This window comes from Colletotrichum jinshuiense, chromosome 9 (genome assembly GCF_051148585.1).
Source record: "Colletotrichum jinshuiense chromosome 9, complete sequence".
Taxonomy (NCBI): domain Eukaryota; kingdom Fungi; phylum Ascomycota; class Sordariomycetes; order Glomerellales; family Glomerellaceae; genus Colletotrichum; species Colletotrichum jinshuiense.
The window spans coordinates 1,251,766-1,263,505 of NC_139316.1; the positions used below are offsets into that span (position 1 = coordinate 1,251,766).

Consider the following 11,740-nt stretch of genomic DNA (forward strand, 5'->3'; position numbering starts at 1 on the left):
ACTATCTTGCATGTCCTTCAGGCTCAGTGTTGCGAAGACAGAGATCTTTCTGTTAGACCCAACGCGAAATACCAGATGCCACATGTAATAGATGCATAGAGTCGCAACTGCGTGGCATTAAAATTGCAGAGGAACATATTGCCGCATGATCGTATGCGTCGGGTAGGCTAGCTAACCTCAGGGTCCAGTTCCGAGTCGAGAATGCCGCAGGAAGCCGTACATAACAGGATTGTAGCAACAAATGAAGGAATGTTCCAGTCAAAATAAATGTCAGTGCACAGAACAGCAAAATCCTCAGATTGCCGGAAAGCAACAAGCCACGAGGGGTGAGAAACCAAACCTCCTGCTCTGTGCTTGTTGCATCGAGACCTGGCTGTGAAGACATCGGGGACTCTCGCGCACAGAGTTGACTTTGAAAGAGAACAACCCAGCAAACTTTTTTGAGGGCTAGTGAGTTACTACTTGTGGTCGAGTTCCTGCCGAAGCGGGCAGTAATTGAGTTCACGATATGTCTGGCGCGGTGAAACCTACCACAAGACCCTGGGTCGAAGCCAACGGAGATTCAATATGAGAATAATACATCTCCCGGCTTCTGGAATATGATTGCGGTCGAGATTTTTGTCGACTGCTACGGCCCGCGAGATCGCCCACTATTCAAATCCTAATTCAGCTTCCTAGCCAGATCAAAATGAACGGGGGTTTCGGGAACGCGGTCAATGCCCGTGGAATCAACCCACTAAAGTGCTACTACACAGCCCAGTGCTCGATAACTGCCCAAATCAATAGCCAGTGGTCCAACAACTACTTTTCTGTAGAGTATTACTTCAACGAGAATAACAAGGGCTGGCTCTCGGAGCCTCTCGATGGTAGGCGCCAGAACCTTAAATTGGGAGAAAATCTATCGACAGACTTGCGATTTTGCAAGAGGTCTGGCTTTTTCGCAGAAAGCTCAGATATTAAGCGATACAGTACGGCTTCTCGCGCCCATATTCCCTCGGAGTTGATGGGTCGATGGCTCAAAATGATGCAGGCCAGAACGAGACACAAAATCATCAAACGGAGACAGCGCAAGTCGTTTTACTTAGCCAACCTATGCGGAAATAGGCAGATATTTTCACCATCACCATATGAAGGCACATTCCCATCCTCGCCTGAAGTACCGGCAAGGGAAGCTGTGGCCGCGTTGACAGACGCGTTCGTGGACATGAATGTATCCGTGGGAAAGAACCCATGGGGACCGACACAGCTCGGCGAGTACACGATGAACCGGGTTTTACGACAGGTTCCTCTGATCATAGTAACACCGCCATTGGAACACACCCGCGCTGAGTGAGGGGAGCGATTAGGACAAAGTGTCGACTTGGTTCTTGGTGGAGACCGAGCTCCCAGGGCATCATCAAACTTGCCGCGGCGATAAAGGGGCCTGACCTGACAAAAAGCTGCTACGCCTGTCAATAAAGAAATGAAGCTGAAATTGACGAACCACAGTCCAATGGATGTTGATTTGGCACTATATTCCACGGATTCTGCGTTCAAAGCTCTCTCGAGGCTCACCTAGTGATACTTCTTTAAGGGTGAAGCCGAGGGTGAACTGGGGTGAGGGTGGCTTAGAGGCTTTCAAATAGGCAGACAAGATTATCATTCCTAGTTGATGCTATCTAGACGAACCAGATTCGGGCTGCTAATCACACAGCTACTGGACTAGATACGTGCTGCAACGATACAGATGACGGCTTGTCACCTTTCTTGGCCTTTTTTTCCTGGGGTTTAATATCCTCCTTCATGCATCTAATTGTTGCATCAACATGGTGCGCACGACAAAGGGGTTTTCTGATAGGCTCAACCGGGTTTACGGGACCATTATGGGGAACGGCCGGACAGAACGGAGAACGAGATGCGAGAAGGATAATGAACGTCGAAGTGTCTTTCCTTCTCTGTGGGCTGTTAATTTTTAGTCACGTCTACCCGCTCTCTATCGAAACGCGACTCCTTATGCGCAGAAAGATATATGTAATTGGCATCTAGACCGGTATGCCCGCGATTTGGATCTCTGTCAACCCCAACGACGTCAACAACCGGGCAAACCTGAAGCTATTTATCCACAGGCTTCATGACACACGCCGAAAGATTTTTTGGCAGATCTCCGGAGAAGATACGAGAGAATCGCCCTAGGTAGGTACCATGGACCCGATCAGCTGCTTGCGGGAGACCTGGCGGAATCTTTTGCGTTGGTGTTGTATTACAAACCCTTAAACATGACTGACGACTTGGCACGGTCAGGTTGGCTGGAGCATCGGTGAGGGATGGGGCATTTTCGCTAGCGTTGCTGTTATGTATGTCCTTCGTTCCCGCGGCGGGCTTGATACGCGCGGGCCTCAATGCGCGCGGGGTTTTGGGAGACATGCTCCACTGATTCACTTTGAGCTTCAACTTCACTGCAATTGCTCCAAGATGAATTAATTGCTGGTGTACCGGCTATCCGAAGTCACAGTCTTTACTATTATAAGTGATTTTGTTTTTATACCATGAGTTTAGCTCGTCATCATTGCTGTATCTTCTAAAGTCATCTCAACTTCTATCCACACGAAACACATACAATGCATCTGTCAACTATCACAACCGTTACTTGCCTTGTTTCGACAGGTTTCTGTGCTTCTCTTTGGCAGGACACTACACCTCAAAGTCTTCAGCCATACGCTCTCAAGAAAAATGTTGGTCTGTCTCTCGGTGGGAACGGCACGATTTCCACCTTCTTCCCGGTGATCGGCAACTCCTCTGACGATGCCTTTACCTTGATGGTCGTTCATGGCTCTTCGATTGGCGGCCCAAATGCATTCCCCCACGTTCATAGAAAGACGTACGAATCCTTTTACACATCTAAGGGACGCATCCAGATGTGGGGCGAAAACAATGAGGGCTTCATCGCAAACACATCAGTTCAAACGACTCGCATCATGATGCCAGGGGATTTTTGCGGAATTCCAAACAACACGATACACATGTTCCAGTTTATGGAACCGGATACGCAGTTGATTTCCGTGCTCGCACCTGGCTCGTTCGAGAGGTACTTCTTTTCTGAGGCGATAACACGCGCTCTGAATCTTACTGGGCCTCTGAACGAGACTGAACTTGCGCCGTATGACGTGTACCCCCAGCGTAACTTCACGCCACAATACGACCTTGTCGATAATAAAGCTGGACCGGGGAACTGGCACGATGGGCCAAACGAGCTTCCGCCAGATGACAAGAACCCGATCTGGGTTGCCGAGGACTACGGACCAAAATGGCTCCATTCGAAAGATGGGGTTTACCAGATCGTTTCTCCGCTGCTTGGCTCGCAACAAACAAATGCCCTCTTCGCTCATGGCACTATCACGATGAGCCAGAAGCCGGAGGACGTAATAACGTCTGCCGTAACAAGCCCACATGCTACAGCGTTCATGATGGAGGACGGACAACTTGCTGTTACTGTTGACGGATTCCCCACCGCGCATCTTATCGACGGCGATGTGTTCTTTGTACCCCCAAACACTAGTTTTTCTTACTATGCGGAGGCGGATTTCACAAAGTTTTTGTATGTCAGCGGAGGCGGTGGCGGAATAGATGCCATGCTTATAGCGGACTCGGCTGAATGGTCTTCGCCGTTTTATCCCCGGGAGGTTTCGCAATACAACAGGAGGGGTTTCACGATGTAAAGAGATGGAGCCGCCTTCTTTAGGACATAGTTATTTTCAAGTCTATCAGATTCGCTTCCACTAGAGTTCAATATACTAGAGTGAATAGCTGATATGACTTTGTCCTACTATTGAGCCTACTTTATACCCAAAGCAACTTTACATCCTTGTCGTCCAATCTGTAAGACGAAAATAAGGAGGTACTACTATCGAAATGTAGTAGTACAAACTTTGATGCCTAGGGAACTTGAAGCGGATGCTTTGGCTTTAAGCCGCAATCTCTAGGATAAGGTAGGCATCCCAGCCTTGTACAGCTGGGCTTTCACCTCATTAAACTACCGTGGGTGGTATTGCTTGGGGACAAAAGTTTTCTCCGAGGTTTCTAAGGTTGAAAACGGCCCCAAACGGGAAGAAATAGACGGGACACCTTGTGACTGGGTTTAAGGATCACAGTCACCTAAAAGATAGACTGAGCAAGACTCAAGTCTACCGAACTTCCTTGGATACAAAGCGGATGCTTCAGTTTATAAAATATCAAAACCTGTAGGCACAAATATTTTAAGCTCTTCAACTCCAGATCACCGTTGGAGACCTATAACAAGAGCGTTTTCCCGGATCAAGCTGAAGGGTTCCCACAATCTATAGTGGCGATAGTTCACAATACGCTTCTCCTTGTATCAAGCATATCTCCGAAGTGACCATAGTTTGTCATCGATTTCCCCAGATTCGGGAGCTCTGTTTTTCAGAGAATAAGTATAAATGCATGGTCTTTGTTGAGGAAACGACTGATCACCGTATCCTCTAACCAAAATGGCCCAACAAGACCGCCACCAAACAAACGATTGATACCTGGTACCAACCTCAAAGTTGTTGGGCCTAGCGGCTTACATGTGAGAATCAAACTATAGAAATGGCATTGTAGCTTAGCTTGAAATTAGTGTCATTTATTGTTCGTATAAAGTGTTGCTGTTCAGCCATTTTCAGGTTGCACCAAGCCTTACTTCAGGCATTCAAATAAAACAAGGACGCCAAAAGACAAGGGCGCTCGAACCCAAGTTTTAGGGGCTTGATGCCTCGGAAACACACTTAAAAAAAAAAGAATTAAAAAATTTCCATCTTTCATTGATATTTTTTATTTTATCATATCTTGATCGTCATCTATTTTCATCTCCGTCGCCCCTATCCTTACAGAGCACCCCCTCCCGCCGGCTTACGGCAAGCAGGACAGGAAGTCGCCCAGCCTGTCCAAGACGGGCTGCTGCTTCTCCTTGGGCGCGGTGGTCTTGTCGCCCGAGTCGCCGACGCTGACGGAGATGTAGCAGCCCGACGAGGTGCCGACGACGGTGTTCTCCTCGGGGAGCCGCTCCTTGGCGCCGCACGTGCTGACGTCCGGGCCGGAGAAGAGGCCCGGGTTGATGCGGCTGAGCACCCACTTGAACTGGTCCGGGTCGTTGCAGGCCGTGTCGGTAACCTTGGGGAAGTTGACGTTGAGCCAGACGTTCTCGGGCAGGTAGGGCGCGCCGCCGGCGACGATCTTGTCGACGAGGCGGGTGGCGAGCTCGGCGTAGACGGTGCTGCGCGCGGGCACGGGGCTCGTGTTCCAGGCGAGCGTGCCCGAGGACGAGCCCGAGAAGGCGATGGCGGGGATGCCCTTGGTGCCCGAGGCGTAGGCGGCGGTGCCGACGGTGCCGGAGAAGGGCACCTGCAGCCACAGGTTGGAGCCGACGTTGGGGCCCGAGACGGCGAGCTCCGGGGCCTGGCCGTTCCACTGCTCGGCGGCGAACTGCTCGATGCCGTAGCGCATCGAGGTCACGGGGTACGAGTTGACCCAGCGGAGGTCCTTGCGGGTCGCGTTGAAGCCGACGGGGCCGCTGTTGGCCTCGCAGCTGTTGTACTGGCACGCGCTCGTGCGCGGGTTGGGCTCGGTGTCCAGGGAGCCTGGTGGTTTGGTCAGTCTCGTCATGAGGTCTTGTCTCGAGAGCAAGGCGAGGAGACCGGGAGGGGGTTCGGGTTGGACATACTGGAGCCGGACTTGTTCTCGGCCGGGGCGGACAGGAGGACGTCGTGGCCCGAGGCTCTCAACGCGTCGTTGAAGGAGCGGGCGTAGAGCTCAGCCCAGCCATCGTCGTTGGATTGGATGATGCGCACGCCCTGGACGGCGAGGACCTGCGCGAGCAGAGCAAATGTGGCGTCGGCGCGCATTGTGACGTGGGACTGACTGACAAAGGCCCTTGGGGCAACGAGACGAGGCTAAAGGAGTGGAAAGGGAGAGATGGCGAGGTGTGAAGCGATGTCTCTCAAGCTCTCCTCCTGCCAGGCATCGGCGCGGACCGCATCGATCTTAAGTAAACGGCAAATCGAACCATCACCACCAAGGTCCTCTATCCCCCGTCCCCCCTCCCCTGACCCCGGCGCGTCAAATCTCGCCCACGAACCAGAGTTTACACGTGCTGTCGAAGGAGGTCGCCCGTCGGTCACATCCGTGGCTGGCACCCTGCCCTTCTGCAGCCGGTTGCAGCCGGGCTATAATGATCATCAACCCAATATCTGCGTGCCCCATCCCCCCCGCACCCAATGGCCGCCGTGCACGCCGACGCGCCCCTGGCCCAGTGAAACCTGCCCCAAGAGGAACGGCGCCATCGAATCAACGCAAGCCCGTCCCCCGCCTCAGCCCGCCATGTCCAACCTTCGAGAGACGCGCCCCGGTTGCTTGATTGCTCAGAGCTCAAGCACGTGGGCCTTGGCCTTCGACATTGCGGCGGCCAGCGATGCCACAAGGGGGAGGCAGTGCCGATGGAGAATGCGACCATGGACGGGAGGACCAGGGCCATGGGGCCCAGAAGGTCCCTCTCGAAATGGAGCCCAGCTGCACCGTCGAGCAGGGGCCCATGCCCGTCACTTCGATGGGGGGCCATCTCTCATGCTCGCCTATCACGCCCCCTCGGCGCTGATTGCCTCGCGGGGCGGATGACGAAAGTATTGAAGCTTAAGGTTTCTTGCGCGGCGAGCCCACGGCCGAGCTTCATCGGCCGGGCGGCCGGCGCTGCCAATCGCCGATTTGCGTCGAGTGCAGAATTATTCCTTACGAGGGGGCGCCGTACAAGACCCGGACCCCTCTCTGCGAACAAAACACCGGCCCTGGCTTGCAATTCTCGGGCTCATCAAGCTGAGGGAACGGGTATCCGCAATTGGCGTCCTAACAATAGACGGGCTCTCTTGAAACCACGGCATCCCCGAGTGCGATATCTCTGGTCGAGTGCGGGTCGACGTTCAGCATGCCGGCCCGAAGCCTTACACGAACAAGCCAGCCCAGCAGCAGGGCTCGTTTCATCGAAACCCCTCCAATGGCGCGCGCCGCTCTGGAGTTAAGCACATAATTAAGCTTGCAAAAGCCTGCGGGTACCTTGCTTGCCCGTCAGCCACCGCCCGACAGCTCCGTGATGCATCCGCAATCTCTCCAAGCCCTCCCCGGGACCAGAAGAAACATGAACACCCCGCCCAGCGAAAGGGGGCGAGGGTCGGTCGCCTTCTTCGCCCTAATCAGGTCAGCCGTCAGAATGCCTGCAGGGACATGCTTGTGGCCCATGCCTCCCCCCCGCCTCCTCCTCGCAGCTACCGGTATGCGAATGTTGCGCGCCGAAAAAGGTTGGAGACGCCTCGCGCCAGCCAGCCAGCTTTTCGTCCCATCTTCCTCCGCGCGCATGACCGGCGCGGCGACGAATGGCGCCGTCAAGCAGCGAGCTGACGCATAGTGGCAAACAATCGAAGCTAGCCAAAGTACCGGGCCCCAGACGCTCTATCGCGTTTTCACAATCACCTCTTTATTAAGGAGAAGAACAAATTGGCAGCCATGTCATTATTTTTAAACTTTTCATTTATTCGGGTCACTACTCGACGTCAAAAGTCCGCAATGAAGCCGATTGGATCGACACCATGGAGGAGCCCACTCCAACTGGGATGCGACGCAACGCAGGCTTTTGATTATTGAAGGGAGGGGGCCGTCTTCCATCACAAAAGACGGCGCCGGTATTCTTCCGCTAGGATGCAATGCACTACGGTACACAATCTTGCTACAGGATTGATTAAATAACAAACCCGCGAAGGGATCATTGCAGGAAATCGGACGGCACCTCGGGTCCTGGTGGAGAGAGCGTCGGTCAGTAGGGTCATTGCAACAAGGCATCATCGCGAACAAAACGTACCCCAGATGTGGAGGTTGTCCGGCGACGCCGGGTTGTGGTGCGTCTCCTCCGAGTCGTCGAGCAGATCGCCGTCGACGTAGTGCTCCATGATGAAGTTAGAAGGGTCGAACCTGTTCGGCATGTCAGCGCGCGCGCGCGGGGCCCCGGGGTTCCTCCGGGAGCTCACCAGTAGTCAAAGATCTGGCTGCCCATGATGTGGCGGCCGACGCCCCAGCAGCTCTTGTGCCCCTGGTGCCTCAGCCAGTCGTGGCCGAGGACCTGGGCGTCGAAGTCGTGCGTCTCGAACGACGAGTGGTGGACGTGGAACTTGGGCCCCTCGAAGAAGAAGAAGCAGTGGTGGTCGACGTATTCCTTGCCGCGCGCGAGGCGGAAGAAGACCGTCACCTTCTTGTCCTTGTTGTCGGGGGCGTGGACGAGCTGCGCGGGCCTGTCAGACGGGGTGCGGCGGCCTGGGGGGGTGGATTCGGCAAAGGAGGGGGCAATGGGACTCACCTCGCTGGGGTAGAAATTGAAGTTGCTGGTGTAGAACTCGTACGCCTTGTCAAAGTCCGTCAGGCACACGCCAAAGTGGCCCAGCTTGTGGACCGGCGCCGGACGCTTGGTGAAGCGCTGCTTCTGGTTGACGTCGCGGTGCTTTTCTGTGGGCTACACACACCAAATGTCAGCAGGGGGGGGGAGGGGAACTTGCGCAGGATTCCCTCCGCGTCAGGCTGGCTCACAAAGTTGAACTTGAGGTTAGGGAAGCCCGGATCCCGCTTCTCGACGAGCGTCTGGCCGTGGACGAGGTGGAACGACCAGCCGTCGACCGGGTCCTTGAAGGTGACGCACTTGCCGCCCCCCGGAACGTCCTCCAGGTCGTAGATGGGCGTCGCGTTCGGCAGCGTCTTGGCTGCCTGCTCCAGGTCTTGCAGCGACTCGACGGCGAAGGCCGGACCTCCGAACTCGTCCTCGGCCGCCTCCTCGGCGCAGATCACAAAGGGCTCGGTGCCGTAGCCGCGGTAGTACGTCCGTTTCCCCTTGCGCTCGAGCTCGAAGAAGCCAAAGTCGTCGTAGAACTTGCGAGCGGCGTCGATGTTCTTGTGCTTGTAGAAGACGTGGGCAAGGCGCACGAGCTGGATCTTTCTGTCGGGCATGGTGGGCGCAACGCACTTGAGATGCGCCGTACGTGTATTAGTGGGATGGTGGTAAGGAATAATGGCAAAGACTCGGTAGGGGAATTGGTGCTGCGAAACTTCAAGAAGCTCCAGGTTCGTCTTATATTGATCTCGCGACTGACATCACGCATCGCAAATGCCGTTCGAGGGGAAGGGGGGGAATTCATCCAACTTATTCCCCCGCACTACCCCACCATAGTCCATCGGACGTTACGCACGCTCGGTACTTGAGCTGGGACACTAGAGTCCGGCGGTAAGAAGGCAATTAGCTGCATGTCCCAAATTTGGAGGCGTTGTGGTTGTGCTAGGTAACTTCAGATGGCGCGGTGCCGAAACTCAGACGGCGGCTTAGGGCGTGGCGCTGGAGAGGGTCCTGGCCATGTTTACTCGCCCTTGCTCCGACACGCCAGAGACAGTGACGCATGTGTTGCAGCCGCATTCAGTACCATGCCATGGCAGCAGGATGATCCGGATGGGACGGCTACCTCTTCTGCAGCTCCGCTTCAAGTGCCGAATGAGTCCCGCGGCTGAAATGTCGCGTATCAGAACTTGCTCAGCGAACCAAGAAGCAAGTGGGATTGGCATAACATGGCTTCTGGCCGGTCGCCACACGTTTCGGGGTCAAAAAGTAGCTCCCGATTGATGCATCGCCCATAAGGTTTTCTGCCGTGACCAGGGACTGGTTGCTTGGAACCAAATGGCCGCCGTTCGGCAGCCATTGCCGGCTGTGCGTGCGTGCTTCCAGGTAGCTTCCGGCCTGTTAGCCGGCGGGGTACAGGAACCCGAGAGTCCGTCACCTCTTGGCCTCTGATGCCATGTCGAGGCAGCCAGGTTGGATTCCAGCCAGAGAGCATCCATCCCGCCCAGTCGCTCAAGAGAGCGTGATTATGTTGGATCGGCGGCAGCTCTGCGGCAGCTCTGCGGCATACAGGCACGTTCCTCGTCGGCGGCACTACGGCTCCGGCCGGCCCCGATCGAGTACAGAGTGGGCCAACCGACAGAGGGACTGCCCGACCCACGACAATGCCGGAGCCGAGAATGGCAATCATCCCTCCGAAGCAGAAGCGTTCGGCATGAGATGGACGTACTACAAACAGAGCACTTGGTAATGGATGGCCATGTCGCCTGCCCTCACCGCTCCGGACGGGGCAGCATGGCCCCCCTCCAATAACAATCCCGGTGGTGCTGGATGGCGCGGAGCACACTCCCTTGTTGAGTCCAGACAGAGAAAATCTTAGCATCCCCGCTTCAAAGCGGATTCTTCATCTGGCGTTGTGGCAGAGTGGTCTAATGCGCAAGACTAGAAATCTTGTTCCTTCGGGAGCGTCTGTTCGAATCAGGCCAACGTCGAGATTATATTTTTGCCCTTTTTGACCAAAACTCCCCCCAATGTGTATGGCTGAATTGGTGTTATTGGACATGGAGATGAACAAACGGATACATGAAAGCCAATGTATATCTGGCGACGCTTTGTTCTTGCGGGCTGTTTCGATTAAAGCGAATAGTCTGTACGTCGTAATATCGAAAACAAAGACCAGTGAGAGTGACTGATCCTTCGTTTGATATGTTGGCGTCGCCACCGATCGAGTGCGTCCTGACTGCGACTGAAATCTCCCAGGGGATTTTCGCCCCTAACAGACGCGGCCCAAGCCAAGGCGTCTTGGCCCGGACACCCCTGTGCGTCCACTCCCCCCCACCATGATGACCATCCAAGGTCAGTGCGCTGGGGGGAGCTGGGGCTCGGTGACGAAACCCCCGTTGCCAGCGATCGCAATCAGCTTCTGCCCCTCCTCCAAAAACCCAAAACAAAATCCATCAGCGTGTTTCCCCCGTTTCCCCCTCCTCCCCCAATCCGCCCCGCGCTCGACGACGACCCGGCGCAAAGATGCCAAAGAAACTCACCAAAACCCCGCAGGGCGGCAGCACGACGACGCTCGCGACGGCCTCGACGTCGACGACCAACTCCCTCTCCCTCCCCCGCATCCTCACCGACGACCTCCCGCTCCCCAAGCTCATCGTCTTCGACCTCGACTACACGCTCTGGCCCTTCTGGGTCGACACCCACGTCGCCCAGCCGCTCAAGGCCAACTCGGCGCACTCGGCCGCCACCGACCGCCACGGCGAGTCCTTCGCCTTCTACCAGGACGTGCCGCGCATCCTCTACACCCTGCCCCTGGCCGGCGTCAAGCTCGCCGTCGCCTCGCGCACGTCCGCCCCGGACCTCGCGCGCGACATGCTGAAGCTGCTGCACGTGCCGCCGCCCAGCCTCGACGAGGGCGGCGGCGGCGGGAAGAAGGAGAAGGCGAGGAAGGCCCTCGACTTCTTCGACGGCGGCCTCGAGATCTACCCGAGCACCAAGATCCGCCACTTCGAGGCCATCTTCCGCAAGACGGGCATCCCTTTCACCGAGATGCTCTTCTTCGACGACGAGAGCCGCAACCGCGACACCGAGAGCCTCGGCGTCACCATGTGGCTGGTGCGCGACGGCGTCTCGTGGAACGAGATTGAAAAGGGCGTCGCCGAGTGGCGCAAGAGGAGGGGGCACACGGGATAGGACCGCCGTTCGTGATTCGTCGGTTGGCGGGTTGTTGTTAGACACACAATGGATAGGAAGAAGACCGTAGAATATCATGGGAAGGCGTTGGGGCGGTGGGCTTTGTATCTCTGGCCCGTACATACATACACACGGACTCGATGGACCCGGGGCGAC

The 11,740-nt window shown here is 55.7% G+C and overlaps 4 protein-coding genes across 4 annotated transcripts; 2 read left to right on the top strand and 2 right to left on the bottom strand.

The window, feature by feature from the left end:
• Nucleotides 1-2,597: 2,597 nt before the first annotated feature.
• Nucleotides 2,598-3,695, top strand: EsH8_IX_000350 (uncharacterized protein; the record flags this gene model as incomplete). Its single annotated transcript, XM_083266686.1, has 1 exon — nt 2,598-3,695. The coding sequence occupies one exon, from the start codon at nt 2,598-2,600 to the stop codon at nt 3,693-3,695; it is 1,098 nt and encodes a 365-aa protein (XP_083130251.1).
• Nucleotides 3,696-4,884: 1,189 nt separating this feature from the next.
• EsH8_IX_000351 (SurE domain-containing protein) lies at nt 4,885-5,876 on the bottom strand (the record flags this gene model as incomplete). The annotated part of the gene is made up of 2 exons (XM_083266687.1): nt 4,885-5,612; nt 5,696-5,876. The coding sequence occupies 2 exons, from the start codon at nt 5,874-5,876 to the stop codon at nt 4,885-4,887; spliced, it is 909 nt and encodes a 302-aa protein (XP_083130252.1).
• A 1,904-nt stretch (nt 5,877-7,780) lies between these two features.
• Nucleotides 7,781-9,009, bottom strand: EsH8_IX_000352 (2,4,5-trihydroxytoluene oxygenase; the record flags this gene model as incomplete). Its single annotated transcript, XM_083266688.1, has 5 exons — nt 7,781-7,812; nt 7,877-7,986; nt 8,043-8,293; nt 8,369-8,521; nt 8,596-9,009. 5 exons carry the CDS (start codon nt 9,007-9,009, stop codon nt 7,781-7,783), a joined length of 960 nt encoding a protein of 319 aa, XP_083130253.1.
• A 1,906-nt stretch (nt 9,010-10,915) lies between these two features.
• On the top strand, nt 10,916-11,584 carry EsH8_IX_000353 (Mg-dependent acid phosphatase; the record flags this gene model as incomplete). Its single annotated transcript, XM_083266689.1, has 1 exon — nt 10,916-11,584. The coding sequence occupies one exon, from the start codon at nt 10,916-10,918 to the stop codon at nt 11,582-11,584; it is 669 nt and encodes a 222-aa protein (XP_083130254.1).
• Between the last annotated feature and the right edge of the window lie 156 nt (nt 11,585-11,740).